Here is a 26,839-nt window from a genome sequence, read left to right as displayed (position 1 = left end):
TGGACCATTGGCCTGATCCAAAATGGCTTCTCTTATGCTCTTAGGTCTCTAAACGGCTTTAAGGCTGGTTCCTGCAGTATTTCAGAACTTGACAGGGTGTTTTAATTTTCTCAGGCTCTCCAATGTGGAAAAAGGGGTGGGAGGAAACAGTGAGGGAGACACACGCATATGCACAAAATACTGGCTCCAGCACTGGGCAATCTCTTAACAGAAGCTGCCTATCTTTGTCCTGCAGCAAATCTCCTGATGCTTCTCAACATGTCCAGTATCTGAAGCAGGAACCTATTTTGCCGCCAGCTTAGCTGTAATGTGACTTTTTCCTTGTTAAGCCTACCAAGGGGAAATCACAAAGGCAAGGGCTGTACATTTTAAACAGCTGAAAACTTCACAGTGAAAATTTGTTCTGCTTTATAGAGCACCCCAAATGAAAATCGCCTTGTGCTCATGCAGTTGCAGTTTAGGGTGAGGAGAGAGGGGGAATTTTGGCCCTCACCCTGTCCTGAAACAAACTGTAGTGTCAGCACAGCCAAGCAGTGACAAAAATATCCAGCAGCGCAGAAGAAGACACCGACATTGGATTTATATTCTGCCCTCCGCTTGGAGTGGCTCACAATCTCCTTTATCTTCCTCCCCCACAACAGACACCCTGTGCGGTGGGTGGGGCTGAGAGGATTCTCACAACAGCTGCCCTTTCAAGGACAACCTCTGCCAGAGCTATGGCTGACCCAAGGCCATTCTAGCAAGTGCAAGTGGAGGAGTGGGGAATCAAACCCGGTTCTCCCAGATAAGAGTCTGCACACTTAACCACTACACCAAACTACAGACAATCCACAGTGCAAAAGAGAACCGGGTGAGAGAACACTCTAGCTAGCTGTAGTTGCCAGCCAGCCTGGAGATTTGGGGATAGAGGCTGGTGATGATGGGAACCTCAGTGGGGCACAATGCCATAGAGCCCACCCTCCAAAGCATCCCTTTTCCCCAGGGGAACTGATCTCTGCAGTCTGGAGATGAGCTGTAATGCCAAAGGATCCCCAGGTCTCACCTGGAAGTTGGCATCCCTCCTCAAGGTGAACTCCCAGCAGATCGTAGTTCATTCTCTTTATCATGCTGCACCAGTTGCTTACATTAAAGAGGAGGGGGAAATGAACACCCCTGAAGCTTCCTTCTGCTGACTCAGACTCTTGGTTGATCAAAGTCAATATTGCCTACTCAGACTGGCAAGCAGCTCTCCAGGGCCTCAGGCAGATATTGGATTTATATCCCGCCCTCCACTCCGAAGAGTCTCAGAGCGGCTCACAATCTCCTTTACCTTCCTCCCCCACAACAGACACCCTGTGAGGTGGGTGGGGCTGGAGAGGGCTCTCACAGCAGCTGCCCTTTCAAGGACAACCTCTGCCAGAGCTATGGCTGACTCAAGGTCATGCTAGCAGGTGCAAGTGGAGGAGTGGGGAATCAAACCCGGTTCTCCCAGATAAGAGTCCGCACACTTAACCACTACACCTGCAAATCCAGAGGTCCTTCACGTCACCTACCACTTGATCCTTTCAGCTGGAAGCGGTGAGGACTGAACCTGGGACCTTCCACACGCAGAGCAGATGCCCTTTGCCGCCACGCTATGGCCCCTCCCCCCCAGTCGATATGGTCTTCTACAAAAGCAGGAAGGGCTTGTCCACTAGGGAGGTGCTGTGTTTTTTCCCCGCTGTCAATTCTATTTGTGTTTTAATGTTGGCTTGGAAACTACCTGCCTTGAGTTCTTGAAAAGGTGGGTCAAGACACATCTAACTTAAGGTAAGGTGGGAGAACAAAAGTGGAAATACATTTTCAGAAGTTCCCGAGCCCTAAAGTGCAATAGGCGGGGGCAGGTTCACCTACCTTGCTCTCTCCTTCGATGACGATGACAGGCACGGCAGTGGCAGGCCAACGGTGCTTGGCTGGGAGGGGCTTATCACAATTCCATAAGACAATGATCTGAAAAGAAGAAAAAAGAAGACTCCTGCAGAAATATCCTACAAAGCTTCCTCCTCTACTGTGAAACAGGATGTTGTTAGATCAAGATGGGTAGCCGTGTTAGTCTGTCTGTCGCAGCAGAAAAGAGCAAGGGTTCAGAAGCACCGCAAAGACTAACAACATTTGTTGGCAGGGTGTGAGCTTTCATGAGTCCCCGAAGAAGCGAGTCTCAAGAAATGAGCTTATGAAAGCGCCTATCCTGCCAAATTTTTTTGTTAATCTTTAAGGTGCTGCTGGACTCTTGCTCTTTTCATAGCATCTGCAGGATGCTGCGTTTGTTTAGGAGATTTACAGGTCAGAAAAGCAAAGGAGCGTAAAATCATAAAAACCACAACCATAAGAATGATCAAAAAGAACAACAAAAACAAGATCATAAAAAACATCCAGAAGCAGGCGATTAATAGCTTAAAAATGGAATCTTACAGCTAAATACTTGGTAAAAGATGAACGTTTTGGTCTGCTACCTAAAAAGGCAGTAAAGTAGCTGCCAGGCAAGCCTCAAGGGGGAGGAGCATTGCAAACGCAAGGTGCCACCACCGAAAAAGCCTTGTTTCTGGTTACTGCCTGCCTCACCTCTGCAGTCGGGGGCACAGAGAGCAGGGCATGGGAGGAGGACCTTACAGGTTGAAAGCCAAATTCCTTTTAAGGAAAAGGAATGCATCTAATTTTACTTTACTTTCATCATTCTGACTACAAAAAAAATGGTGGATACTGCATGGGGGCGGTGGCATTCCCCAACACCTTTCCTGGTATCCACCAAGTGTTTTCAGAAAGTGAGTGGGGCCAGGTGAGGCTATTGGCCATTGGAGATTTGATTGGCTGGGCCACCACAACACAAGGCTCTTCACAGTATGACTGAAGGTAAGCTGAGGCAGCCATTTTGTGGCTGTGCCCACCACACTGGGTCAGAATTCCAGAGGTGCCCACAGGCTCAAAAAGGTTGGGGACTTTAATCTATATTGCCAGATACTATCTGTGCAGCATGTGGAAAGATCTCATGGGTTTACTCTGGTGGAGGCAAAAGGCAAGCCCTTCCACCCTCAACAACACAGAAATCTCTGTAGTCTGTGACTATGTTGGAGCCCGGAATCCAGCTGGGGACAGTTTCCTGCTTCCGAAGCAAGTTTTATTTATTTATTTATTTATTGGATTTCTATTCTGCCCATCCTGCCAAAGCAGGCTCAGGGAGGGTTTTGTGTGCTTCAAGTTGCTAGTCCTCAGGATTACAAAACTCTGAGGGCAGGAAGGGATGAGCCAGTACTCTGCTGTTGTGGCCCTTCAGAGCAAAGGTCACTGGGGAAGTGGTGGAGGGGAGGTAGCTGTGAATGCCCTGCATTATGGACAGGGTTGGACTAGATGACCCCTAGAGTTCCTTCCAGCTCTATGATTCTATGAACATTTTCTGATCAAACCTCAGAAGGTGGAAATGTGACTCCAAAACATTTCCAGTCATTAGAAGGAGGCCTTTCAGAAACTCACAAAGCTCCTTGCTCAACCCCATGACCACTCAAACAGCACCGTAGGCTTATTCAAAATAAAATTAAACAAAATTGTTCAATTTGAGTCATATTTACCGATTGTAGAATTCATACATTTCTTGGTTCAAGTTTCAGATTGTCTGGGCATAGAATTTTTAAAAGTACTGTGTGTACTCAAGCCCTGATTAATATGCCTTGTACGCCAATTTTTTTAAAAAAAATAATTCTGGACTAGACAGTCCACTGGGCTGAAAGCCAACCATCATCCCTTGACGCATATTGGTCATGCTGCAAGCCTGCTTTTGGTTGCGCTCCTCCCAGAAGCCCTCCTGCATAACCATTATTCATCCCACGATGGATCGGCGCTTACTGGATTGTACCCTCTGGTGATAAAGTCAATCAGCATCCCTTTGCAGGCGTAAAACAAATGACATTTGGGTTCCTTTAATAAAGTCTGGGAACCGAAAGCTTGCCAACATCGATCACTGTTAAACGAGAGGCATACGTCAAACGGGATGATTAAGACATGATTATGACCGCTTGCCGTCCTGGAGTCGGTGGCCCTGGCCAACCGCCTGGAAGCTGGGCCTCATTTCTCACCTGGGCGCAGTACTGGGATTTGGCTACAGCGACCAGGAGTTTCAGCACAGGTTGAGACTGAGAAACTAAAGGAGTAACTGCATGGATAACGGCGGTGAATTTGGATGGGGGCTTGACACCTGGAATGGGAAAAGAAAAACCTTAATAGAAGGACATCAATCAGCCTGGGTGCAAAGGAACTGCCGGCATCTAAGATAACATTTTTGATGGCTGCCCTGCAATGTTTGGCTGCTGGAGTCACCTGGAATGGTTCGTTCTGTGGTCAGCTCCCCCCACCCCACCCGTGCACTTCAACTCTACTTACGCTGTAAGAATGATTCAAATGTGGAATTCACTGCCAGAGGATGTAGTGATGGCTATAGTCATAGAAAATTTTAAAAGGGCTAAAGATGGATTTGTGGAGGATAGGTCCATCTGTGGCTACTAGGCATGGTGACTAAAGAGAACCTCCACATTCAGAGGTAGTCAACCTCTTGATACTATTGCTGGGAGGTAACATCAGGAGAAGTTCTCAACCTCCGAGTCCTCTTGTTGGCCCTCCAGAGGAACTGGTTGGCCACTGTGTCAGAGAGGATGCTGGACTAGACGGTCCACTGGTCTCATCCAGCAGCACTCTTCATAGCTTCTTAACAGACTGTGGAGGCTGATCTATTGACTTGACTGGCTAGAAGTCCATCATTGCTAGCAGGAGGTCAGCCCCAAGGCCCCCCTTTTTACCACTCTATGATTAGTCTGTGATTTTAGGCACTGGCTTGGACCAGCATGTTATCTCAGCTACACTGCAAGCCAGTTCCTTAGTTCTGGGTTGCTCAAAACAAGCAAACTTTTTGGTGTGGCAGTGAAGAGGATGCACACCTTTTGCCTCCACCGTACACACAGCAAGACATGGGAAACAGACACTGAACATGTGGAGATCTGATTGGCATGATGCTTTGGCTATGAAAAAAGGCAAAAGGAGCTTCTACGGGGCTCTTTGTGGAGCTCCTGCATTGCACTGAAAGTGCAGTGTGTGCCCACTCTTCCACCCCACAAGAGGACTGCCAGCCCAGGAACCATAAGAATCAAGCAAGATCTGAATTTAGCTCCCATCGCAGCCAGGAGGATGTTGTGTGGAAATAAAGGAGGGGTCCAAGAGTGGGAGAATCCAACATTTGCATAGAAATATGTGATGCCACCAAAGGGAGAAATGATCTCCTCTGGAGTCCATGGCATTCCAATACTTTTGTGGTCCAGTTAACAGCATTATCAGCAAGGAGCACAAAAACCTAAGGCAGGTATGACTCTGGCTCTCTCTCCCTGCAAACCACAGAGTGCAAACTGAGATCCAGGATCATGAACTTGGTGCTTCATTCTCCTCCCTCCTGCAGAGCAAGTTCCTCCCTCCCTTTCCAGCTAGGGTTTATTTGCTAGTAGAAACTGCATTTAATGCACATAAGGCCCACCCAGTAACACAGTTTGCAAAGCCACTGCAAGTGCTGGCATCCATCTCTGAGAGAACTACATAGCGCTGATGAACATCTAATGCAAACCCACATTTAAGGCTGAGAAAGGAAGGGAAGCTGGGGTGGGGGTAGAATTACTCTGTCCAGGGAAAGAGGAAGGGAGTGCGGGTTCCCAAGGCTGGCTCCCAATTTTATTTATATCCCGCCCTCCCCGCCAAGGCAGGCTCAGGGCGGCTCACAATATAAAATCACAACAACAATGAAAATCAATAAAAATTATACAATACACATGCGATAACTAAAACAGAGAAATTGATTTAGTGCTAATTCTTTGATGTTATATATTTCAGTGACGACGGTATTTCTTTCAACTCCCTGCGATATAGGCTCCATGTCAGTTAAACGCCAGCCGGAAGAGGACGGTCTTGCAGGCCTTGCGGAACTGCGCGAGGTTCTGCAAGGCCCTCACTTCCTCTGGCAGTTGATTCCACCAGCAGGGGGCTGCAGTTGAGAAGGCCCTTTCACTGGTGGTCTTTAATCTGGCCTCCTTCGGCCCGGGGATTACTAATAGATTTTGCGAGCCTGATCGAAGTACCCTCTGGGGAACGTGTGGGGAGAGACAGTCTCTAAGTGCTAATAACACACTGGTAGGGAGCCAGTGTACTGGGTCACCTCTGATACGTCCCCCCGAATTTCCAGCCTCCCAACTGTTGAGGTCAAGAACACAGAATCACCTTACCTAGATTAGCATAATAGTAAGGAAAATCTCCTAGATATGATGAATACTGTGGCAGTACAAATAATCCTCCGGGGTGTGTATTCCATATTAAGCTGTTGTGTGATATGTGCTTAAAGATTCGGTCTTGAATAATCTGGAAAAAAAGGAAGAAATAAAAACCATTTAAGCAGGTCTTCAATGCAAAACAGGAGACGGTTCAATGCCTGCTGAAGACTGTAGCTGCTGAGCCTTTGGTAAACGCCAAGAAGAGTCAGAATATTTAGCGATCTTTAAAAACAAAAAAAAAACAGAGGATGCTGAACCTGTATCCTTCCGCACATTCCTGTGGGTTAGAAGCCACCCATAATGGTATTCAAACTACCTCATTAGCTGCTGCTGGCAACTCTGCAACTTATTAGATTCTGCGTTTCAAGTCAAACTATGTTTTGACTTTTCAGAATGGCATGTCAGTTTCTGGGGCTGACCATTTTTGTCAGCCGTATCCTGCATAAAATAATTAGGCCGGTGACAGATTTTTATACAAGGGCAGTTAGGTTGTAATGACAACGTTAACCTCCACCCCTCTTCCTAGCCACAAACAAAACACACATATGCATGAAGACACAGCCAGAAACAAATGGCGGGGAAGTAAAAAAAATAATGATGGCGCTGCATCTTTGGAGCAAGGAAAACCTTTCATAAAATCACACATAATACACAGCCAAGAAAAACATGGTTTGTGGTACTGGGCACAGAATTCAGAACCATTAAAATCTCCACTCTCTCTCCCATCCTTCCCAGCTTCTAGCCCTCACGGCTGCTAAAATTACGCTTGCAATTCTGCAGTCGATGGCTAGTGACTCTTCATTAACCAGAAGGAATGCTGCATCAGGTTTCCAGTAATCAAAGCTCTTTGTAAAAAGGACCATCTCTTCCCATCTATGCCTATGCGCTAGCTGCTGTCTTCAGGCTGCTACCTGGTAGCTGTTCCTTCACTTAGGGCTCTTCCACACACGCAATGAATAATGCATTTTTAATGCACTTTGCAACTGGATTGTGGAAACAGCAAAATCCATTACAAATGAAAGCTAAAGTGCATTGATGCTGGACTGAAAGCGCATTTAGGGCAGCCTACCTGGCATCACCTGGAGCCCCACTTTTTCCATCATAGCTCCCAATCTATGGAATGTGTCCCCAGAGGAAGTGAGGGAGGCACCATCTCCAGAAGTTCCTAGGAGGTGCTACAAGGATACTCTGCTAGAGCTTTTAGGGGGCAAAGGAAGGGATATGTGGGATTTTATTGTAATTAGTATTTTTATCTGAGTATGTAAGCTGACCTAAAGCTACTGGAAAGGCAGACCATTAAAAAATTCACACCGAAAAAACAGAAAATGAATGGCGTGTGACTTATCAGCTGATGAAAAGTCGTTTCGCCATCATCCCTACTCTCACCTGCCCTGAAAAAGCAACAGCAAAAAGTAGTAAGGTTAACTGAATTCTAAGTGCAGAAAGGTAAATTTTCCCGGTAGAGCTCACGCACTGCATGGTTTCCTGGCAGAAATATAGCAGCAGTCACGCACACGAACACACGGAATTCAGCTTAGTTTTAAAGCAGGCTTCTGAGGCCCCCATTTATATGCATCTTCAGCTGCAGGTCAAGTGGACGATTCTTACTGATCCTGTTCCTTTATGGGCCAGGGAGTTGGCTTAAGCTTTAGACTAAATTTAACTAATGGGCTGTTCTAGTCAAGAAAACACCACTTGCTGCCTTTGAGATCAGAACTGAGAATATATAGGAAAGGTCAAAAGGGAACAAGTATATGGCTCCTCAAAGGACCATACAAAGCAGAGGCGAAATTGCTGCATACCTTACTAAATATAGATTTTGTGTTTTAAGAGAATGGTATTTTTTTTTAAAAAAAAAAATCTCTGCTGAAGTCTTTTTAAAAGCATATTTCTGCCTCAACCACTGCCATGTAGGTTTGCCAGCATGAACACAAGATTATTGAAGATGCAAATAAATTAATGTACTGAATTAATCCAATTTTGAACTGGATTTTGTGGTTGAACATGGCAGTTCCCCACCTATAGAAAATGAGCTAGAGCAGCTACAGTTTCACATATTGTTCAAGTCTATTTATTTATTTACTTAAAACTTGTGCCTTTCTTCCTTGCAAAACTCAAAGCAGCTTACAGAATAAATAAAACATTTTTGAAAACAATAAAAACGACAATTATGAAACTCATAAAAGTCACAGATTAAAAACGCCAGTTAGGACTGCCAAGAAGAAAAGCTAAAGTAATCAAAATGCAGTCCTAAATAAAACTGTCTTCAGCTGCCTCCTGAAGATCCCTGGGAAGGGTGTTCCATAATCATGGGGCTGTCACAAAAAAAGGCCCTTTTCTGTGTACCTGCAAAATGAACTTCTTTAATGGGTGGGACAGTCAGCAGGACATCTTCTAGCAATCTTAATTCCCAGGCAGGAATGTATGGGAGATGACAGTCCTTCAGATATCCCAATCTCAAGTCATGGCAGTCTACTGTTTGCATTAAACTCATAGCTTTGTACAAGAGTACATTTTAGATGCAGGGATGGAGGAGGAGGAGGATTCACACTAACTCTTCTGAATTATAGATCCATGAGGGTAGCTGTGTTGGTCTGAAGCAGTAGAACAAAGGTTGAGTCCAGTGGCATCTTTAACATCAACAAGGTTTTATTCAAGGCATGAGCTTTTGTGTGCATGTACACTTCCTCAAAGTGACATGAAACTTACCAGTCTGTACATATAAGGCAGAGGTTGAACAGCAAATTAGCATACAGTATAATGAAATGTTTTAACAGGTTCAGACAGGAATAACAAGCTAAGTTTATAAGGTCATATTTGTTTAGATTTAATTCAGGGGAAAACAGTTGAGGCAAATAAAGATGTCAGAACTGGCAATAGGTGTGTTACTGTATCTTTCTTAATTATGGAATGCAGTAAAACAGCTACTTTGAGATCACCCATTGAATGTCCTGGAAGACTGAAGTGTTTTCCTACAGGTTTCTCAGTTTTGTGATTCTTGATGTCAGATTTGTGTCTATTCAACCTTCCAGGACATTTAGTGGGTGACTTCAAAGTAGCTTTTTTATTGCAAAGGAACTTCAGGAATGGACTGGAAAGGGAAACTGCTGGATTACAAATTATTACAACACTGAACAAATGCCCTCCCCCCAGGACTTAACAGGGATATTGGTTTCCTATCTCACTACATATGCTAAATTCATTCAGTCCTTACATCTGTATTCTCGCTAAGAAGGGCTATATATCCTCTTTATTTTAGCATATTTCTTATTTGGAATAGTAGATTAGAATAATGATTGTAATCTTATGCAGTGAATTAGAATGGTATATTGGAATGCATTCCTCCGGTCTGATAACAGAGGAGACGTAACATGGCACTACAAATTTCCTGCATTGTGCAGGGGGTTGGACTAGATGACCTAGAGGTCCCTTCAACTCTGTGATTCTATGAAATCACCCCATCTCAAAGAAAAAAATACCATCAGTTATCTCCACACTTGAGAGAAGACAGATGGAGCATGATAGCAGGGTCAGATGATTGCTCTTAACACTCCATAATTAAGAAAGATATATTTACATATCCATTGCCAGTGGATCTCTGCCTTATATGCATGGACTGGTAAGTTTAAATTCAGTTTGTCTGAGGAAGTGTGCATGCACACAAAAGCTCACACCTTATAAAACTTTGTTGGTCTTAAAAGTGCCACTGGACTCAAACTTTGTTCTTCTAAATCATCTTAGGAAGCACTGGGCAAGTGGCAAAAAAGAGAGGTTACCCTAAAGGTACCATTTTGTGTACCAGCTCAAGTTACCAGTTTCCCTTCTGGACCACATTGCCACACAGTAGTCTTTGGAGAAAACTGCAGTTTCTGGTAGATTTGAACATACAGGATATGTGTGTTGTACAGCGAAACAAGAGCTCTTTTAACTGCACCTCTTTGCACTGTGTGCATGTGTGAAAAGACATGCTGCTTCCTGCAAACCAGGCGTTGCACTTTGAAGTGCACCTCAGGCACACTCCCTTGTTAAAGCAAACCCAGTCCTCCTTTCCCATCGATAGCACGAACCACGGTTTTAGTACACCAATGCCAACCATTGTTCCCTCAACAGCAGCAACACAGAATTCGAAGCTATGTCTTGAGGCACGTTTGTAAACTATGGGTGCATTCACACTACACTAAATAATGCCATTTTGCATGTGGATTTTTGCTGTTCTTACACAATAAAAAAACCAGTTGTAAAACGCATTATTTAGTGTAGTGTGAATGCACCCTGTGATAAATGAGGGAACACAACAGCATTATAACAACAGTGTGGTTATAAGCCTGAACATCAATGCCAGAAAGGAGGAGCAGGGCAGGAATTTACTACAGAAGGCCAGGAGAGATATTGTACCTTCCTTCAAAAGCTGGTTTTGGATCCACAAACCATGATTTGTAGACGATATCAGAATCGCATTTGCTATATCCCAGATGGAAGACTCTCTCTGTGTGTTTTAGCTGCAGCTCTATGGAAACACTTTTGAAAATGTGGCAACCCGTTCCATTTTGCAAACAGATTTTGTCACTGGGTCTTCTGTCATGGTCTCCTGGAATCTGAGATAGCTCTTGCCCTGATCTAATGTTTTCTCTAGAGACCTGTCAAGGCCATCAAATCGCCTTGGGGTAAAAAGAAAGAAAAAGCCCGCCTGAAACTAGAGGGCTTTACAAAATGTGTCCAAGAAAGATTCCTTGAAACAACCTATTTACCAGGAATGACAAGAACAGCGATCATTCTACCGTAAATCCCATAAAAGCTACTCTTCTACATGAGGCAACTTCTCCCTGCAAGCCAGACAGGGTTCCCATCTGTCACTTTTACCTTTCACTGATCCCAATAATGAAGAACATGTTTCCCAAAGGGATAACAGTTATCAACACTCTGAAAGTCTTTCCCACTATTTCTCTCCCCCAAATGACTCCTCAACGTGTCCAAAAAGGCAAAGGTGCAAAATGAACAACCCAACACCTCTGCCCTGACTAATATCTGAGAGTATTTACTCACCTCTAGTGTGGTCAATACAATCTTCTCCACTGAAGAAAAATAAGCCTCCCACAAGAACTGTGTCTGCTGTCTAAGTGCTAGGATTTTATCCTGATGGATAGACCTGATTGTAGAAGGGATCTGTAATACAATGTTGAGACAATTCAGACGCGGTAGGAAAACATTGCCGACTGAGCACATTAAAGACACTTCTGGGGGCTCTTCCAGATGATCTGTTTACAACTCAATCAGTTTAGGTTTTATAGATCTGCGCATTTGGCTCTCATTTGTGGCACAATAACCACCTTGTTCAGATGACAGCGGCAGTAATAGCAGTAATTGGAAACTGAATTAAACAGGTTGCTCATTAATCCTGGATTTCTCCCCATTGTTGCCTGAAGAGAGCCTGTGTCCTCCCCACTCCCCCAAAATTACACTTTTCTAGAACAAGAGAATCTAATATTTATGTCACAAGATCTCTTGGTCAAGTGGTAGCCCCACTTTTCCATAGTAGGCAGGCAGTTATAGAACACCATTATCAGAAGATCCCCCAAAGCCCTTTCTAAACATTCTGGAAAAAAATTGAAGGCATTTTCATTCACAACATCCTTTAATTGGCATGTATTAGGTCCTGTTTGGTAGCCTTTTACTGCTAAAGAAGACGACATTGGATTTATACCCCGCCTTTCACTCTGAATTTCAGAGCCAGAGAGCAGCCTGCAATCTCCTCTACCTTCTCCCCGCCCCACAACAGGGGGGGGGGGGGGCTGAGAGAGCTCTGACAGAAGCTGCCCTTTCAAGGACAACTCTATGAGAGCTATGGGTGACCCAAGATCATTCCAGCAGCTGCAAACGGAAGAGTGGGAAATCAAACTCGGTTCTCCCAGATAAGAGTCCATGCACTTAACCACTACACCAAAAGGGCTCTCAACTGCTGATGAGTACATGAAGCTGTCTTTTGCTGAATCAGACCCTTGGTCCATCAAGGTCAGTATGGTCTACTCAGATGGGCAGTGGCTCTCCCAGGACTTAGGCTGAGGTCTTTCACATCACCTACTACCTGATCCTTTTACCTTGGGGATGCTGGGGATTGAACCTGGGACCTTCTGCATGTCAAACAGATGCTTTACCACTGAGCCACAGCTCCTGTTATCTTGTAATATTTTAAAACGTAGCGTTCTGTTGCCTTATGGATGTTCACAAAAAATTGACTCTGTATTTGAATAGAGAGAATGTGTGTGTATGTATGTGTTTGTGAATATTGACCATCAAAATCACCTCATGAGAACTTTTTCACCTTCAAAGAAATTAGGCGAATGAGCTTCTACAAGCCATGGTTGTTTTCTACACTGGAGTTCTCTTGTCTTGTGGTATAACATTTTTAAAAAAATATATAGCTCTGAAAAGCTGAAGCAGAGTTAACTCAACCACATAAGCAAAACAAGTGACCGATGGCTTGAAGGGACAATGTTTCTAAACATGCCAGTGAACCAGTGTGAGATTTGAGAGGTGATCCCTGGATGCCACTGCAATGTCACAGGGCCAGATGCAACTTCTTGGATCAGAAGAGACTCCCATTCAGGGTGGCAGAATGTCATGAAGTGGAAGCATCCATTTTCCATTTTAACCCTTGGCTTTGCAACCAGCCATCTGAAGCACAGATTTTTAGAAAACAAAGAACCTCCAACAAACAGCAGGAATGCCATACTTTGGGCGAGTCACTTCAACATCATCATGATTCTCTTTTTAAGCCAACTCAATTTTTTTTTATTGTTGTATCTGTTATAATATATGTGGCTTCTCTTATAAAGGCCCCAGAGTCTGTCCATAATGCAGAACTTCAAACTGTTTATCAGCAAAGCAGAACATGAAAAAACACCTTAAACCTAATTATGCCATCCGCCTGGGGAAAAAATGCATAAAAATTCTTGGGCTTGCCTTGTTCCAAATCTGCTTAGTATCCTGCCAAATTCCCAAAAGGTTTGGTCTCCCTCACTGGAGGTAAAGTCAGTTAGTTATTGCAGTTTTGCTTTCCCAAGGCTCACAAGGCTAAGGGTATTGAACAGGCACCGCTAAGAATGATCAACACAATCTCATTTTATATCCTTCATCCCCAATCCATCTTGGGCTCCTTTCAGCAGGATGCCAGACTGGATCAGGTAGGAGTAGAAGGTAGACTGTGATCTATTTTGGAGGTCACGGGGCAACTTCTGGATGGATTGGTTAAGTCTGAGAATTGATGGATTTCCTGCAAAGAATGTTGGGGCAGGAGTCGTTTATTCATGTGTGGCCTTCCAGCTTAGGGAAAGATGGAAGATGTTTGCCCCAAGGAGCTGAAACCCTAACAACAACAACAACAACAACAGGGACAAGGATTTAGAGGAGGGGCTGTGGCTCAGTGGAAGAACCCCTGCTTTGCACCCAGATAGAAGAGCCCTGTGGCACGGAGTGGTAAAGCTGCAGTACTGCAGTCCTAAGCTCTGCTCACCCCGCAAGTTCAATCCCGGCGGAAGCTGGGTTCAGATAGCTGGCTTGAGGTTGACTCAGCCATCCATCCTTCCAAGGTCGGTAAAATGAGTACCCAGCTTGCTGGGGGGAAAGTGTAGATGATTGGGGAAGGCAATGGCAAACCACCCCATAAAAAGTCTGCCGTGAAACATTGTGAAAGCAACGTCAACCCAGAGTCAGAAACGACTGGTGCTTGCACAGGGGACTACCTTTACCTTTTTAGCCTGAGATTCAGTCTCCAGCCTCTAGTTATAAAGGTAATGTCAGGTGATGTGAAAGGCCTCTACCTGAGACCCTGGAAAGCTGCCATGTCTGAGTAGACAAGTGATCTTGATGGACCAAAAGGTCTGATTCAGTATAAGGCAACTTCTTGTATGTATTCATGAAAGGCAAGCGAAAGAGACAGAGGGAAGAATAAACCTGAAGAGATTGGGAAGGTTGTGTCAAAGGTTTCATGGGGAAATTTTTGCATGGTCAGCCAGTGTGGTGTAGAGATTTGAGTGCCAGACTAGGATCTGGGAGACCCAGGTACAAATCCCCACTCTGCTGTGAAAGCTTTTTGGGTGACCTTGGGCCAGTCACACTCTTTCAGCCCAACCTTCCTCAGAGTTGTTTTTAAGAGGAAAAAACAGAAAAGGAGAATGATGTAGCAAGTCCCCCACTGAGAAGAAACACAGGGTATAAATAGCCAACAAAATAAATACACAATTAAAATCCCTTTCACATATAAAATGGATGAAGCAAGAATCTATACTACAGACCTGTTAATGCTTAAAACTATAACTAATCTGTGCTAAGTGCAGGGCTTTTTTTGAGCAAGAGAGCATAGGAATGCAGTGTCCTGGGGTGGTGGCCCAATATGCAAATGGTTTTGTGTCCAGGGGTGTGGCCTAATATGCAAATGAGCTTCTGCTGGGCTTTTTCTACAAAAAGCCCTATGTGGAACAATGACATCACGGGGTGTGGCCTAATATGCAAATGAGATCCTGCTGGGCTTTTTCTACAAAAAAGGCCCTGGCTAAGTGTGGAATTTACCACAGCCTGATTCTACAAGATTCTTCTTCATTTCTTAAGGAAGACTGTGTACTCAGGATCATTAGCACTGATTAGTTATGTCTTAAATGACTGGAGGTTCAGATGAGAACTAAGGCCAACAGGTCAGCAATATATACACTGGGGTTTGTAAAACACGTCCCCTAGAATCGGCGGCAACCTGCCTGATTGGTTTCCCCAGGATTCTTTATTTGCATTTCTTTGAAGAAATCCCTTGAATCCCGATTGGCCAGTTCGAATGAACGGCCAATCAGAATGCAGGCATCAGGATCCTGGAGGGCAATGAAGCATGCTTTGGTTAACCAACTAAACTATATGCAGTAGAATCCAGTAACACAATACATAACACCAGTAGAAGTCAAGTAGCACAATACATAACAACACCCATCTAAAAAAGTAAAAGAAAACTCAGTTTTTCTCTGCATTCCCTTTGTATGGGAGGAGGAGAATGTTTACCTCAGCAAGGCATCAATTTTCTCATCAGACTGCTGCCTTCTTCCTAAGCTTCTCAAATATTCATATATTTTTCCCTCTCTATCTAATTATGCACAAACCTCTGTTTGTTTTTGATTTGCGCCATTTTGCATTTTCCCACTTAGATATTAGATAAAGCCCAGCAATTTGCCTTTTCTCTCATTCATGGTCTTATATGTCAGGGAAGGAGGGGGGGGGGGGAACCATTCCCAATAAAATATTCTTAATTAGAATACATCTGTTCTGCGCATAGCCTTACAGCATTCTGAAAAACAGCTTGACAGCAATGATCTCCTTATGCCAGGCGCACACTTTTAATATATGCTCTGCGTGAAGTTCAGCGAGAAACCCAATTTGAAGCACTAAGCTATTCTAAGGAAGATGGCTTTACGCATTGCTGAAGGGTATCGTGACTGACAAGAGATTAAGTTAAGGGTCCCAAAGGAAGCAGTAACGGGAAGGTGGAAAATGCTATGGTCCCCAACAAATATGAGGCTTAAAGGAGAGGTACAGTTGGATATGCTTAACACTGTAGCACACATGCCTTCATCCTCAGCAGATGTTCTGTTCCCTCAAACTGGGAGCCTGCAGCCGCATGAATTCTGTACATGTGGATCCCTGGAATGGTTCATGTGAGTGCCCAGTTCCCAAGAGATGGTATCACAGCAACCTGCGGGCTCCTAGTTTATCCAAACAGAAAATCAGCAGAGAGCTGTGGCCTATTGCACTTCAAGGAGGAGCCACACCCCTCAACTTGGAAGCAGCCAAGAGGGGAAGGAGAAGCTCTTGCAATATTTGGATTTGAACTTACAGCGTAGTGTAGTGTGTCGAGTGTCGGACCTGGATCCAGGTTCAACCCTCTTCCTCCCCCCACCCCACAACATGATGAAAACTCATTGGGTGATCTTTGCCTTGTTGAACAGTCCACGTTGACCAAGCCCAGGCGACTTCTTCTCTGTTAAGTTCAGAAAGAAGAAGACGACTGAAGATTTATACCCCGCCCTTTTCTCTGAACTCAGAGTGGCTTACAATCTCCTTTATCTTCTTCCCCCACAACAGACACCCTGTGAGGTAGGTGCTGGCTGAGAGAGCTCTTACAGCAGCTGCCCTTTCAAGGACAACTCCTGCGATAGCTATGGCTAACCCAAGGCCATTCCACCAGTCAGGGCTGGCCCTCTCGCTAGGCAACCTAGGTGGCTGCCTGGGGCGCCGGGAGGGTGGGTGTGAAAAACTGGGCTCCCCACCCCCCTCCTGGTGCCCCAAGCAAGCACCTAGTTTGCTTTTCTCCCCAGCCCCCTGCCGCTACCACCGCCCGCCCGCCTCTCCATTTCCTTCCCTCCCTTTGCCTCCCCTGCCACGGCTCTGAGCCTCCCCCTCCCCGCCGCATCTCTGTGCCCCCTCCACGCCTCCTTCTCCCTCCCTTCGGACCCTTTCCCACCCCCCCCCCCCCGTGCCAATTTCAACGCCGGAACCGGCTCTAGCTCCGCGCTCCGGCTCTCTAAAGCCCCCCCCAGTCGAACACTGGAATCGCGGGTAAAACCGCGCCGCAGGGATGCGCTCACCATCTCTCAAGAATAGTGTCCTGAAAGGGCGACTCCTGCTGCCACTGGCTCCTCCCCTTCCCACTTCCAGGATGGGAGAGGAGGCAGCGGGGGTCGCCCTTTCAGGATGCTCTTCCTGAGAGACAGTGAGCGCAGCCCAGCCCCACGGCACGGTTTTACCCTCAATTCTAGTGTTCAGCCGGGGGGGGGCCTTTAGAGAGCTGGAATGCGGCCTTAGAGCCGGTTTTGGCGTTGAAATTGGCACGAGGGGGTGGGAAAGGGTCCAAAGGGAGGGAGGGATAAGGAGGCGCAGTGGGGAGGTGCGGGAGGGGTGTGTGTGCAGAGCCACAGAGGGGAGGGGAAGGCACGGGGGGGGGCGCCAGGCAGCGAGTCTGTCTAGGGCGCCATGGGGCGTCGGGCCGCCCCTGCCAGCAGCTGTGAGTGGAGGAGTGGGGAATCAAACCCGGTTCTCCCAGATAAGAGTCTGCACACTTAACCACTACACCAAACTGGCTCTCTTCTCTGTTAAGTTCAGAAAGCCATGCAAGAGAAAGCTTATTTGCAGTGCCTTTCACAAATTGGCAAGTAGAGTTTTGAGCTGCATTTATTGCAGACTCTGTTTTATTATTTATTACGTTAGATTTATATCCCGCCCGTTCTACGATTTATATCCCGCCCATTCAAGGCAGCTAACAACATAAAATAAACATTGTTAAATCAGTAAAACAATCAGATAAAATCACAATGGTGCTACTTCATCTATTCAGGTAGGATCATATAGTATGTTGAATACTACTTTGATAATTCTGTAATTCTACAGATCCTGTAATTATGATTTTGTCCAGTCTGGATGTGGTTTGTTTAATGTTTCTATAAATGTGAGCTGCCCAGGGCCCACTTGCAATTCGAAAATTGAAACTGTATAAATTGAAAAATTAAATTAAATTAGTATTTTCCTTTCTCCAAAGTGTTCAGATCCTAGGCAGTTGGTACTAATGCGAGATAGATCCAGGTGAGGTGGCAGCCCTCTCCCATTTAAATGTCATATGCCATCTGAAACAATTCAGTCTTACAGGCCCTGCGGAATTGCAATAAGGCCCTCAGGGCCCTGATGGCTTCTGGGAGGGTGTTCCAGATTATTGGGGCTGCCACCGAGAAGGCTCTTGCTCTGGTGGAATTTAGCTTAGCCTCTTTTAGCCCAGGGACAACCAAAAGATTTTGAGAACTTGATCAAAGTGCTCTCTGGGGAACATGTGGGGCAAGGCAGTCTGGCAGAGAGATAGGTCCTAGGCCATATAGGGCTTTGAAGGTTAATGCCAGGACCTTGAAATGGCTTCGGTATGCAACAGGCAGCCAGGACTGGTGTGTGATAGCTCGGTGCAGATTTATTGATTTATGCATAACACAGATTGTATTTCATATGGTCTTTTGTTTGGCTTGGTTCCTATCTAGAATTTCCACAGCTGGCGGGGGGGAATAGTTCCCACTGATTTCCCGCCCTCCTGCAGCAGCCCCTGAAGGCAGGGCAGCCCCAGGAATAGCTGAGGTTGTGTGGGTGGGGGTCAGAGGTCTCCCTCAATAGAAGGAATAAGTGAAAACTGTCTCACTCTAACTTGCAGAAATTCTAGGTGAGATGCAAGGAGTAAAATGGTAGGGGGGGGGTGGTCTGGGCAGAGGCTACAGCTGCAGAGATGGATGTCTTTCTAATGAGCCGATGTCACAAGACAACCATCTTCACAATCGCCAAGGAATTAAGTACAGTGTATGAGCTGAAAAGAATCGTGGAGGGGATTCTAAAGAGACCCTCGGAAGACCAGAGGCTATACAAGGATGACCAGTTTGCTGGATGACAGCAAGACCCTCGGAGACTGTGGCTTCACCAGTCAGGCGACCCCAAGCTCCAGCTCCAGCTCCAGCTTGGCCTTCAAGATCAGTGATGATACCTTTGAGCCCCTCTGCACTGAGCCCTTCTTCAGCCCTCCAGAGCTCCCAGGACTCCAGCAGCAGTGCGAATGAACAAGCAGTGCAATGAGAGCACCCAAGAGGTGGAGTGAGCTGCACGTCCCATGGCAACCCCCCTCCTCCCTTGCCCTTCTTGAAGCCTCCAGGGTGGAGAGAGTCATGGCGCTGCCCTTTCCCCTCCAGTCCAGGCTCCTCCCCTTTTACTCCACCCCCTCTAAGCAAGACTATATGCTCCCCATTCAGAGCATCTCCTCATTCATCCAACAGAGCTATGTTTTGGTTTTGGAAACAATAAAAGTTCAGCCGGAGTAAAGTGGTATAATTTTTTTTTAATTAATAAGTTTTTCTCCTGAGTTATAACGGTGTCTGAGTTCTGCACGGGGTCTCTCAGAAGTCAGGGCCAGCTACAGAAAGGAGGGGGGGGTGGTGGAAATCCAAAACTGTTCTATTTACAGTTGCACAGGTTCCAACTCAGAACCTTTTGAATGTTCGTTGTATTATATTAGTAACTCTGACAACCAGCCTGTAAAGCGGGGTAGAAGAAGAAGAAGATATTGGATTTATATCCCGCCCTCCACTCCGAAGAGTCTCAGAGCGGCTCACAATCTCCTTTACCTTCCTCTTCCACAACAGACACCCTGTGAGGTGGGTGGGGCTGGAGAGGACTCCCACAGCAGCTACCCTTTCAAGGACAACTCCTGCCAGAGCTATGGCTGACCCAAGGCCATGCTAGCAGGTGGAAGTGGAGGAGTGGGGAATCAAACCCAGTTCTCCCAGATAAGAGTCCGCACACTTAACCACTACACCAAACCGGCTCTACACCAAACTGGGTAGTGGTGGTGGAAAATGTGCAAGGGTTAGACTGAGACTTAGGATACAGCAGGCAGGTGAAGGGCCGACTATGTTCATTCATGCCAGAACTGACGTTTCAGCCATGGCCTTCCTTGTTCTCTGCTCAGTACCTTAACCAGGTGTGCCACACCAGAGGAGGTTCTCTGTTTGTCTAGCAGGAGCAATACAATCTTTGTCCACCGAATTGTTACAAGAAGCCGCAGCCCAGGCTAGCATGACTTCTTCAGATCTTGGAAGCAAAGCAGGGTTGGCCCTGGTTAGTTCTTAGATGAGAGACTTCTTCACCCAAAGGGTGATTAACACGTGGAATTCACTGCCACAGGAGGTGGCGGTGGCTACAGGCATAGCCAGCTTCAAGAGGGGATTAGATAAACATATGGAGTGGAGGTCCATCAGTAGCTATTAGCCACAGCGTATTGTTGGAACTCTTTGTCTGGGGCAAGTGATGTTCTGTATTCTTGGTGCCTGGGAGGGGCAACAGTGTGAGGACTTCTAGTGTCTTGGCCCCACTGATGGACCTCCTGATGGCACCTGAGTTTTTTGGCCACTATGTGACACAGAGTGTTGGACAGGATGGGCCATTGGCCTGATCCAACATGGCTTATGTTCATAGAAAAAATTGGGGAATAATGGTGGAACATTATTTTAAAACACTCTTACAATCACATTTTCCTAAGAGAGATCATAACAGTACATCTAATATTCTAATAACAATCTGAAAAAGGCTGTGCAAAATAATTAAAAATCAAACTGTAGCTCTGTTGAAGGCAAATATATAGGAAAAAAATCAGGTGAATGTGTGCTGAATGTTTGTGAACAATGCATTCTTAGCTATTCCCTAATGTTTTAAGTGCATGCATGTGTATAGGTCACTGCAACAGATAAGTTCCTTCCCCCCTTCACTGTTTGTTTTGTTGAACTTTTTTTTTTATTCTGGGGGGAGGGGGGGGAATCTTCCAACAATTAAAACAAAAAGGAAATGAAGCCCAATCTCATGCATCAGATAGAGCAAGCTTCAAAACCAGGAGAAGCTTAGAATTTTTTTTTAGTGCACTTCTGTATGTTGGCTCAGTTTTAACAGATGGAAACCAAAATCAGAGCTTCTATTTTTGAACCATTTTTTGCTATTTGCTATTAATCTTCTTGCCCTAGAAGCGGAGTGTACAGCAATGATTAATCGATGCCAATCTGCTACAAATACGCTAAAAATATTAGAATGAAATGATATTTTAATAGCAGGTCATTTGAGTAAAACAAGGGAAGGGGGGGGCAGATGTGCTACACATTTGTTTTGATTTTTTTTTTCAAAGGCGTGATGGCAGGGCTAAGCTTTCCTGGATCTCAAGCCGCCGCGACGATGACGAGAATATGTAAATAAAAACATCCTCGCTCGGTCTAAAACGGGAAATGAGAAACTGTAACACAACAAAAAACATTTCCCAGAGCAGACATTTGGGCTCCATGCCAACTCTTTAAAAACCACTGTTAATAATGGGGTAGTAGCTACTCAAGCAAGGAAGCAGCTGCAAAGAGAATCAATTGCATGTTACAGGAAAAAGGACAAAGATCGGCACATTAAGGTAGTGCGGGGGGGGGGGGGAGATTAGGAACTTTATGCAAAAATTCTGACACTGCTCTGGGAATTCCCAGACGTGGCCATTGACATAAATGGGCTGGTAACATTAACAGGGAACTAGAAGAAGAATTGCAGATTTATACCCCACCCTTCTCTCTGAATCAGAGACTCAGAGCGGCTTACAATCTCCTATATCTTCTCCCCCAACAACAGACACCCTGTGAGGTGGGTGGGGCTGAGAGGGCTCTCACAGAAGCTGCCCTTTCAAGGACAACTCTGCGAGGGCTATGGCTAACTCAAGGCCATTCCAGCAGCTGCAAGTGGAGGAGTGGGGCATCAAACCTGGTTCTCCCAGATAAGAGTCCGCACAATTAGCCATTACACCAAACTCTTGTAAGACTCTGTAAAAGGTTGGCTTTGAAGAGTCTAGTGGTGGAGGAAAGTGCTGTCAAGACGCAGATGCAAAGGCTCATTTTGTAGAAAATGACTTAAGATGACCCTGTAGGGTTTTCAAGGTGAGAGACATTCAGAGGTGGCTTGCCATTGCCTGCCTCTGCATAGCAACCCTGAACTTCCTTGGTGGTCTCCAGTCCAAATACAAACCAGGGCCAACCCTGATTAGGTTCTAAGATTGGGATATTAAGTATGGTTTACCCAGCTCAGGGGGGAAAGGGTTGGGGAAATACATTTATTTAGAAAATCCCTAGGTCACCTTCTCCAGAGAACCTGCTCCAAGAGACTTGCAAAGCAACACACAGTGAAAAAATATATATAATAAAAAGTAGCTAACAATTTAAACCCCAGGATTAACAAACCTAGCATTAAAACCCCTGCCAAGGGCATAAAAACCACATAAAACAGCTTTAAAAGAGTTCTCATACTATAGTTTTGAGGCTAGGAGCAGACAAAAATACAACTGGGTGCTTTTCCATATCACTCAAAGGCGTTTCCGATTTATAATATAGGCCACCACCAACAGCAGCAGCATCACCCAAAATCAAAAAGGTTTAAAACCTTTAGTTTATATCAAAATTAAGCACCACAGTGGTTCAGGCAACTGCTTTCTGAAAGTGTTCTGGGTTTTACCCTTTTTTGAAAAACAGCAAAAATGTCGATCTCTTATTTAATTAATTAATTTATACCTTGCGCCTTTCTCCCCAATGGGGATCCAAAGCAGCTTACGTCATTCTCCTCTCGTCCATTTTATCCTCACAGTAACCCTGTGAGGTAGACTAGTCTGAGAGAATGTGACTGGCTCAAGGTCACCCTGCAAGTTTCATGGCATGAGTGGGGATTCAAACCTGGGTCTCGCAGATACTACTTTGACACTCTTAACAAGTACAGAACACTAAGTGATCTCAAAGGCCCTCTGAAAAAGTTCTGACTTCCAAGCCCGAATGGTATTTTAAGAAAGATAAAGATGGCCTCAATTCATCCAGCAGCAAAAAAGACCCATGAGTGAGCAGCAGCAAAGTGAACATTTGCAGGGGATGAAACGATCCATAAATGCAGAGAGCACCCACTGCTCACTCTCACTGTTATCTGCCTTTCTGACCAGCATCACCGCCCCACCATCTTGTCTGGATTCCGTTTTATTCCAACAAACTGGGGCTCGCTGAAACAAGCAATTTAGACCAAAATTACATCGTTTACACTGGCTCACTGATCTTTGAGCCTGGCAGAGTACTCGGATGGGAGACCACCAAGAAAATACAGGGTTGCTACGCAGAAGCAGGCAATGGCAAATCACCTCTGAACACCTCTTGCCTTGAAAACCCCAAGGGGTTGCAGTACGTTGGCCACAACTTGATGGCACTTTATACGCAGACACGTTGGCTGTCACTGGTTTCCAGCTCAATCCAAAGTCCAAAATACCTGCAGGACTGCATCTACTCATGTGATCCTCCCCATACTCTAAGGCTGCCCACAGGCCTTTTTTTGTAGAAAAAGCCCAGCAGGAACTAATTTGCACATTAGGCCACACCCCCTGATGCCAAGCCAGCTGAAACTGTATTCCTGTGCGTCCCTGTTCAAAAAAAGCCCTGGCTTTCCATGGCGGAGGGAGAAGGGATCTGCAGCAGGAATCTGCATTCACACAAAAATCTTCTCAGTAGCTCTGGCCCTCCCTCCCTCAGGAACTGCATGCAGCTCTCCTCTCTACAGGCCTTCTGGCTTTAAGGGGAACCTTATTGCTTCTGGAACACTGCTGAGTATGTATTTTATATATTTATTCATTTAGTAGGCTTATATTCCGCCCTTCCCATAACGGGCTCAGGGCGGATCACAACAAAAATGGAACAATTAAAAAACCTACAACTCAAATTTAAAACAATAGTGTTTTAATTGCTATTTTTAAACAAACTGTAGCTTTTGCTGATTTTATAATATATTATCTTACCTGTATTCTTGTCGTATGCTGTCTTCTCTGTAATTACTTTTTATGGAAATACATTTGGCAACTCATTATGCAAATTTTCAAAATTGCTGTGTGATAGAGCTTACAGATCAGGGGTGGGGGTGTGCTTCATGAAGGCAACTTTATATGTAGACAGACCACTGGGCTCTCAAAGTCAGCATTGTCTATTCTGACTGACGGATGCTCTTCAGGGACTCAGCTAAAGGCTTTTCACATCACCTGCTTCCCGATCATTTTAACTGGAGATGCTCAGGACTGAACGTGGGACCTTCTGCCTACAAAGCGCTCAGCCATGACCCTTTTGTGTTTTATGCTTCCCTCTCCCAAGTTGTACAAGGGCCCCGTGGCACAGAGTGTTAAAGCTGCAGTACTGCAGTCCTAAGCTCTGCTCACGACTTGAGTTCGATCCCCAGTGGAAGCTGGGTTTTCATGTAGCCGGCTCAAGGTTGACTCAGCCTTACATCCTTCTGAGGTCGGTAAAATGAGTATCCAGCTTGCTGGGGGGGGAAAGTGTAGATGACGGGGGAAGGCAATGGCAAACCACCCTGTTAAAAAGTCTGCTGTGAAAACGTTGTGAAAGCAACGTCACCCCAGAGTCGGAAACGACTGGTGCTTGCACAGGGGACCTTTCCTTTTCCTTTCCTCCCAAGTTACAAGGTGAGCACAGGTCACAGAGCAAAATATATGCTCTGGAGAGCTGTTGTCTCATCACAGGAGATTGTTCTGGGCTAGAAGGACAAAAAAAATCTGACTCTGTATGTATGTTCATATAACCAATTAGGAAGCATTTATTGAGAGAGCCACCTAAAGGAGAAACTCTAATACTTCCTGCAGAGACACAGGAAAGAAGAAGAGATTGAATTTATACCTTGCCCTTCACTACTCGAAGGCAGGGTTGCCAAGTCCCTCGGAGCCTCTGGCAGGGGACGTACCTGTGAGTGATGTCATCGCGCCAGTGATGTCGCGCGGCAGTCACTCTAGGCGTTTTCGGGAAAACTCTATGGTTTTCCCAGATGCTCTAGCCATTCTGCATTTCTAGCCATCCTGCATTTCCTTGATGTCAGCAAGATCCACGCTGTTTCCATGACTAAGGCTACACTGCTAACACCTGACAAATTCTATTAGGTGACGGAGGTGACTGAAGAAGAAGAGGACAAGTTGGTTTTATACCCCACTCTTCACTACCTGAAGGAGCCTCAGAGTGTCTTACAATCACCCTCTCCTCTCTCCAACAACAGAGAGCACTTCTGGGTGACGTCATCGCACTGGCAACGTCGGGGAAGGTTCCCCCCGTCGGCCCAATGTGGCAGCCCTTCCCGAAGGCGTCTCAGAGCGGCTTACAATTTTCTTCCCCTTCCTCTCTCCTGTGAGGTAGGTGGGGCTGAGAAACCTCTCCCGGAACTGCTCTTCAGCAGAACACCTCTGAGAGAACTTGTAGCTGACCCAAGATCACATAAGCAGGTGCAAGTGGAGGAATGGGGAATCAAACCTGGTTCTCCCAGGTAAGACTCCACAAACTTAACCACTACACCAAACTGGCTCTCAGTAACCAAGCTTAACCACTGGAAATTCATCTGCATATATATTTTTTATAACTTTTGCTTTCCCCCTGCAAATAGCACAAATGGAAATGTATAGTCTCTGTTAACGTTATATGTATTTTGTGCCATAGTTTGGGGAAATCATTAAAGGTCGAGGTTTCTCACTCTGGGTGATATGAATAGCTTTGAGGGCCTATTCATGGGAGAAAGGGTAGCTGGATTCTGCTCCAGTACCAGTTATGGCTCTCCCTGACAAAGTATACTTTTATGGGAAGGAAAAGCTAGGAGGCTGTCCTAGTTTCACCGAAGAAAAAATAGTTGCTGCCCTGTTTTCAAGAGACCAGACGGCTAATCCTCTTGAGACTAAGACCTCTTCCCCTTGGACAACCAAGTCTGCTAACACATCTAAATTTGGGTTGGCTAACTAGAGTGATCAGGTCTCCAAGGAATTCAAGCTCAGCAGCAGGAGGCTTCCAAAATCCCTCCTGACAGGGATAACCACATCCTGCATTTCGTTGGTGTAAGCAAGATCCACGCTGTGTTCAATGACTAAGGCAGCACTGCTAGCACCTGACAAATTTTGTGAGGTGATTGAAGAAGAGGAGGAGGAGTTGGTTTTATACCCCACTCTTCACTACCCGAAGGAGTCTCAGAGTGGCTTACAATCACCTTCTCCTCTCTCCAACAACAGACACTCCATGAGGGAGGTGGGGCTGAGAGAGTTCTGAGAGTGCTGTGACTGGCCCAAGGTCACTTAGCTGGCTTCATGTGGAGGAGGACTGGGGCATCACCAAACTGCCTCAAATGGGACTCACATCTTACATTGCTTTACTTTTGGGGAAATGTTGGTAAATGTTCTCTTAATTGGCCTACCCATATCCAGGTATGTGAGCAAAAACGTTTCACTCGAATTAGGGCTTCTGGCCTTGCGCAGGTAAAATAGTTTGAGTTACATTCACACAATTTGTTTTGGGTCAAGAACCATTTTTTTTTTTTTTGCACAGGCTGAGGGACATTTGTGCTGTTATTTATGGCCACCGACTCTGTTCACGTGCACAGACCGCTTGGCCAGGAAGGGATCTGGCTTCATCTCTTTCTTTCCCACCCGTCAGTCTCCCACACAATTGAGTCTGCAGCATGGCACAAACAGAGAGCAGATGCATGGCGAAAAGGTCCCTGCAGAACAAATTGTTTCCGACAACCTGAGACAGCCAATGAACACATTGTGAGAGAAGGCAGAAAAGCAACAGCAATTCCACTACAGCTTTTGGAGGGAAAACTCAAATGCTCCGAGACTGAGGAGAAAAGGTCAGACTGAAGCACTCAGTCTACAGGCTTAGAAGCATATGGAGCTGAATCTAGGCCTCATGCTGAGGCAGCATTTGTGTGAACAGGAGTGCCAGAATGGGCGTGGCCACCTTTGTTTTCATACCAACTAGTTGCCATAAGAGAAATCATGGTGGGCGCTTGTACATCGCCCACATGGAAGCACCAGTTCACACAAATGCTGCCTCTAGATCCACCCACCTGGCTGTTCTCCCAGCCTTTGCAGGGACACACATCTACTTTGTATGTTTCCGCAC

The 26,839-nt window shown here is 45.6% G+C and overlaps 1 protein-coding gene and 1 pseudogene across 1 annotated transcript in view; one reads left to right on the top strand and one right to left on the bottom strand.

Moving 5' to 3' along the window:
- Nucleotides 1-26,839, bottom strand: part of EXT1 (exostosin glycosyltransferase 1) — a 367,772-nt gene that overhangs the window by 19,914 nt on the left and 321,019 nt on the right. Inside the window, exons 4-7 of the mRNA XM_060243282.1 lie at nt 11,355-11,474; nt 6,267-6,399; nt 4,086-4,204; nt 1,873-1,968 (exon numbers count right to left, since the gene is read on the bottom strand). Of these exons, the coding sequence (XP_060099265.1) occupies nt 1,873-1,968; nt 4,086-4,204; nt 6,267-6,399; nt 11,355-11,474 (468 nt within the window). The remainder of the gene's footprint in view (nt 1-1,872; nt 1,969-4,085; nt 4,205-6,266; nt 6,400-11,354; nt 11,475-26,839) is intronic.
- LOC132574700 (elongin-B-like) lies at nt 18,573-19,173 on the top strand (annotated as a pseudogene).

This window comes from Heteronotia binoei, chromosome 7 (assembly GCF_032191835.1).
Source record: "Heteronotia binoei isolate CCM8104 ecotype False Entrance Well chromosome 7, APGP_CSIRO_Hbin_v1, whole genome shotgun sequence".
Classification (NCBI taxonomy): domain Eukaryota; kingdom Metazoa; phylum Chordata; class Lepidosauria; order Squamata; family Gekkonidae; genus Heteronotia; species Heteronotia binoei.
This window is presented reverse-complemented; position numbering and strand designations above follow the sequence as displayed.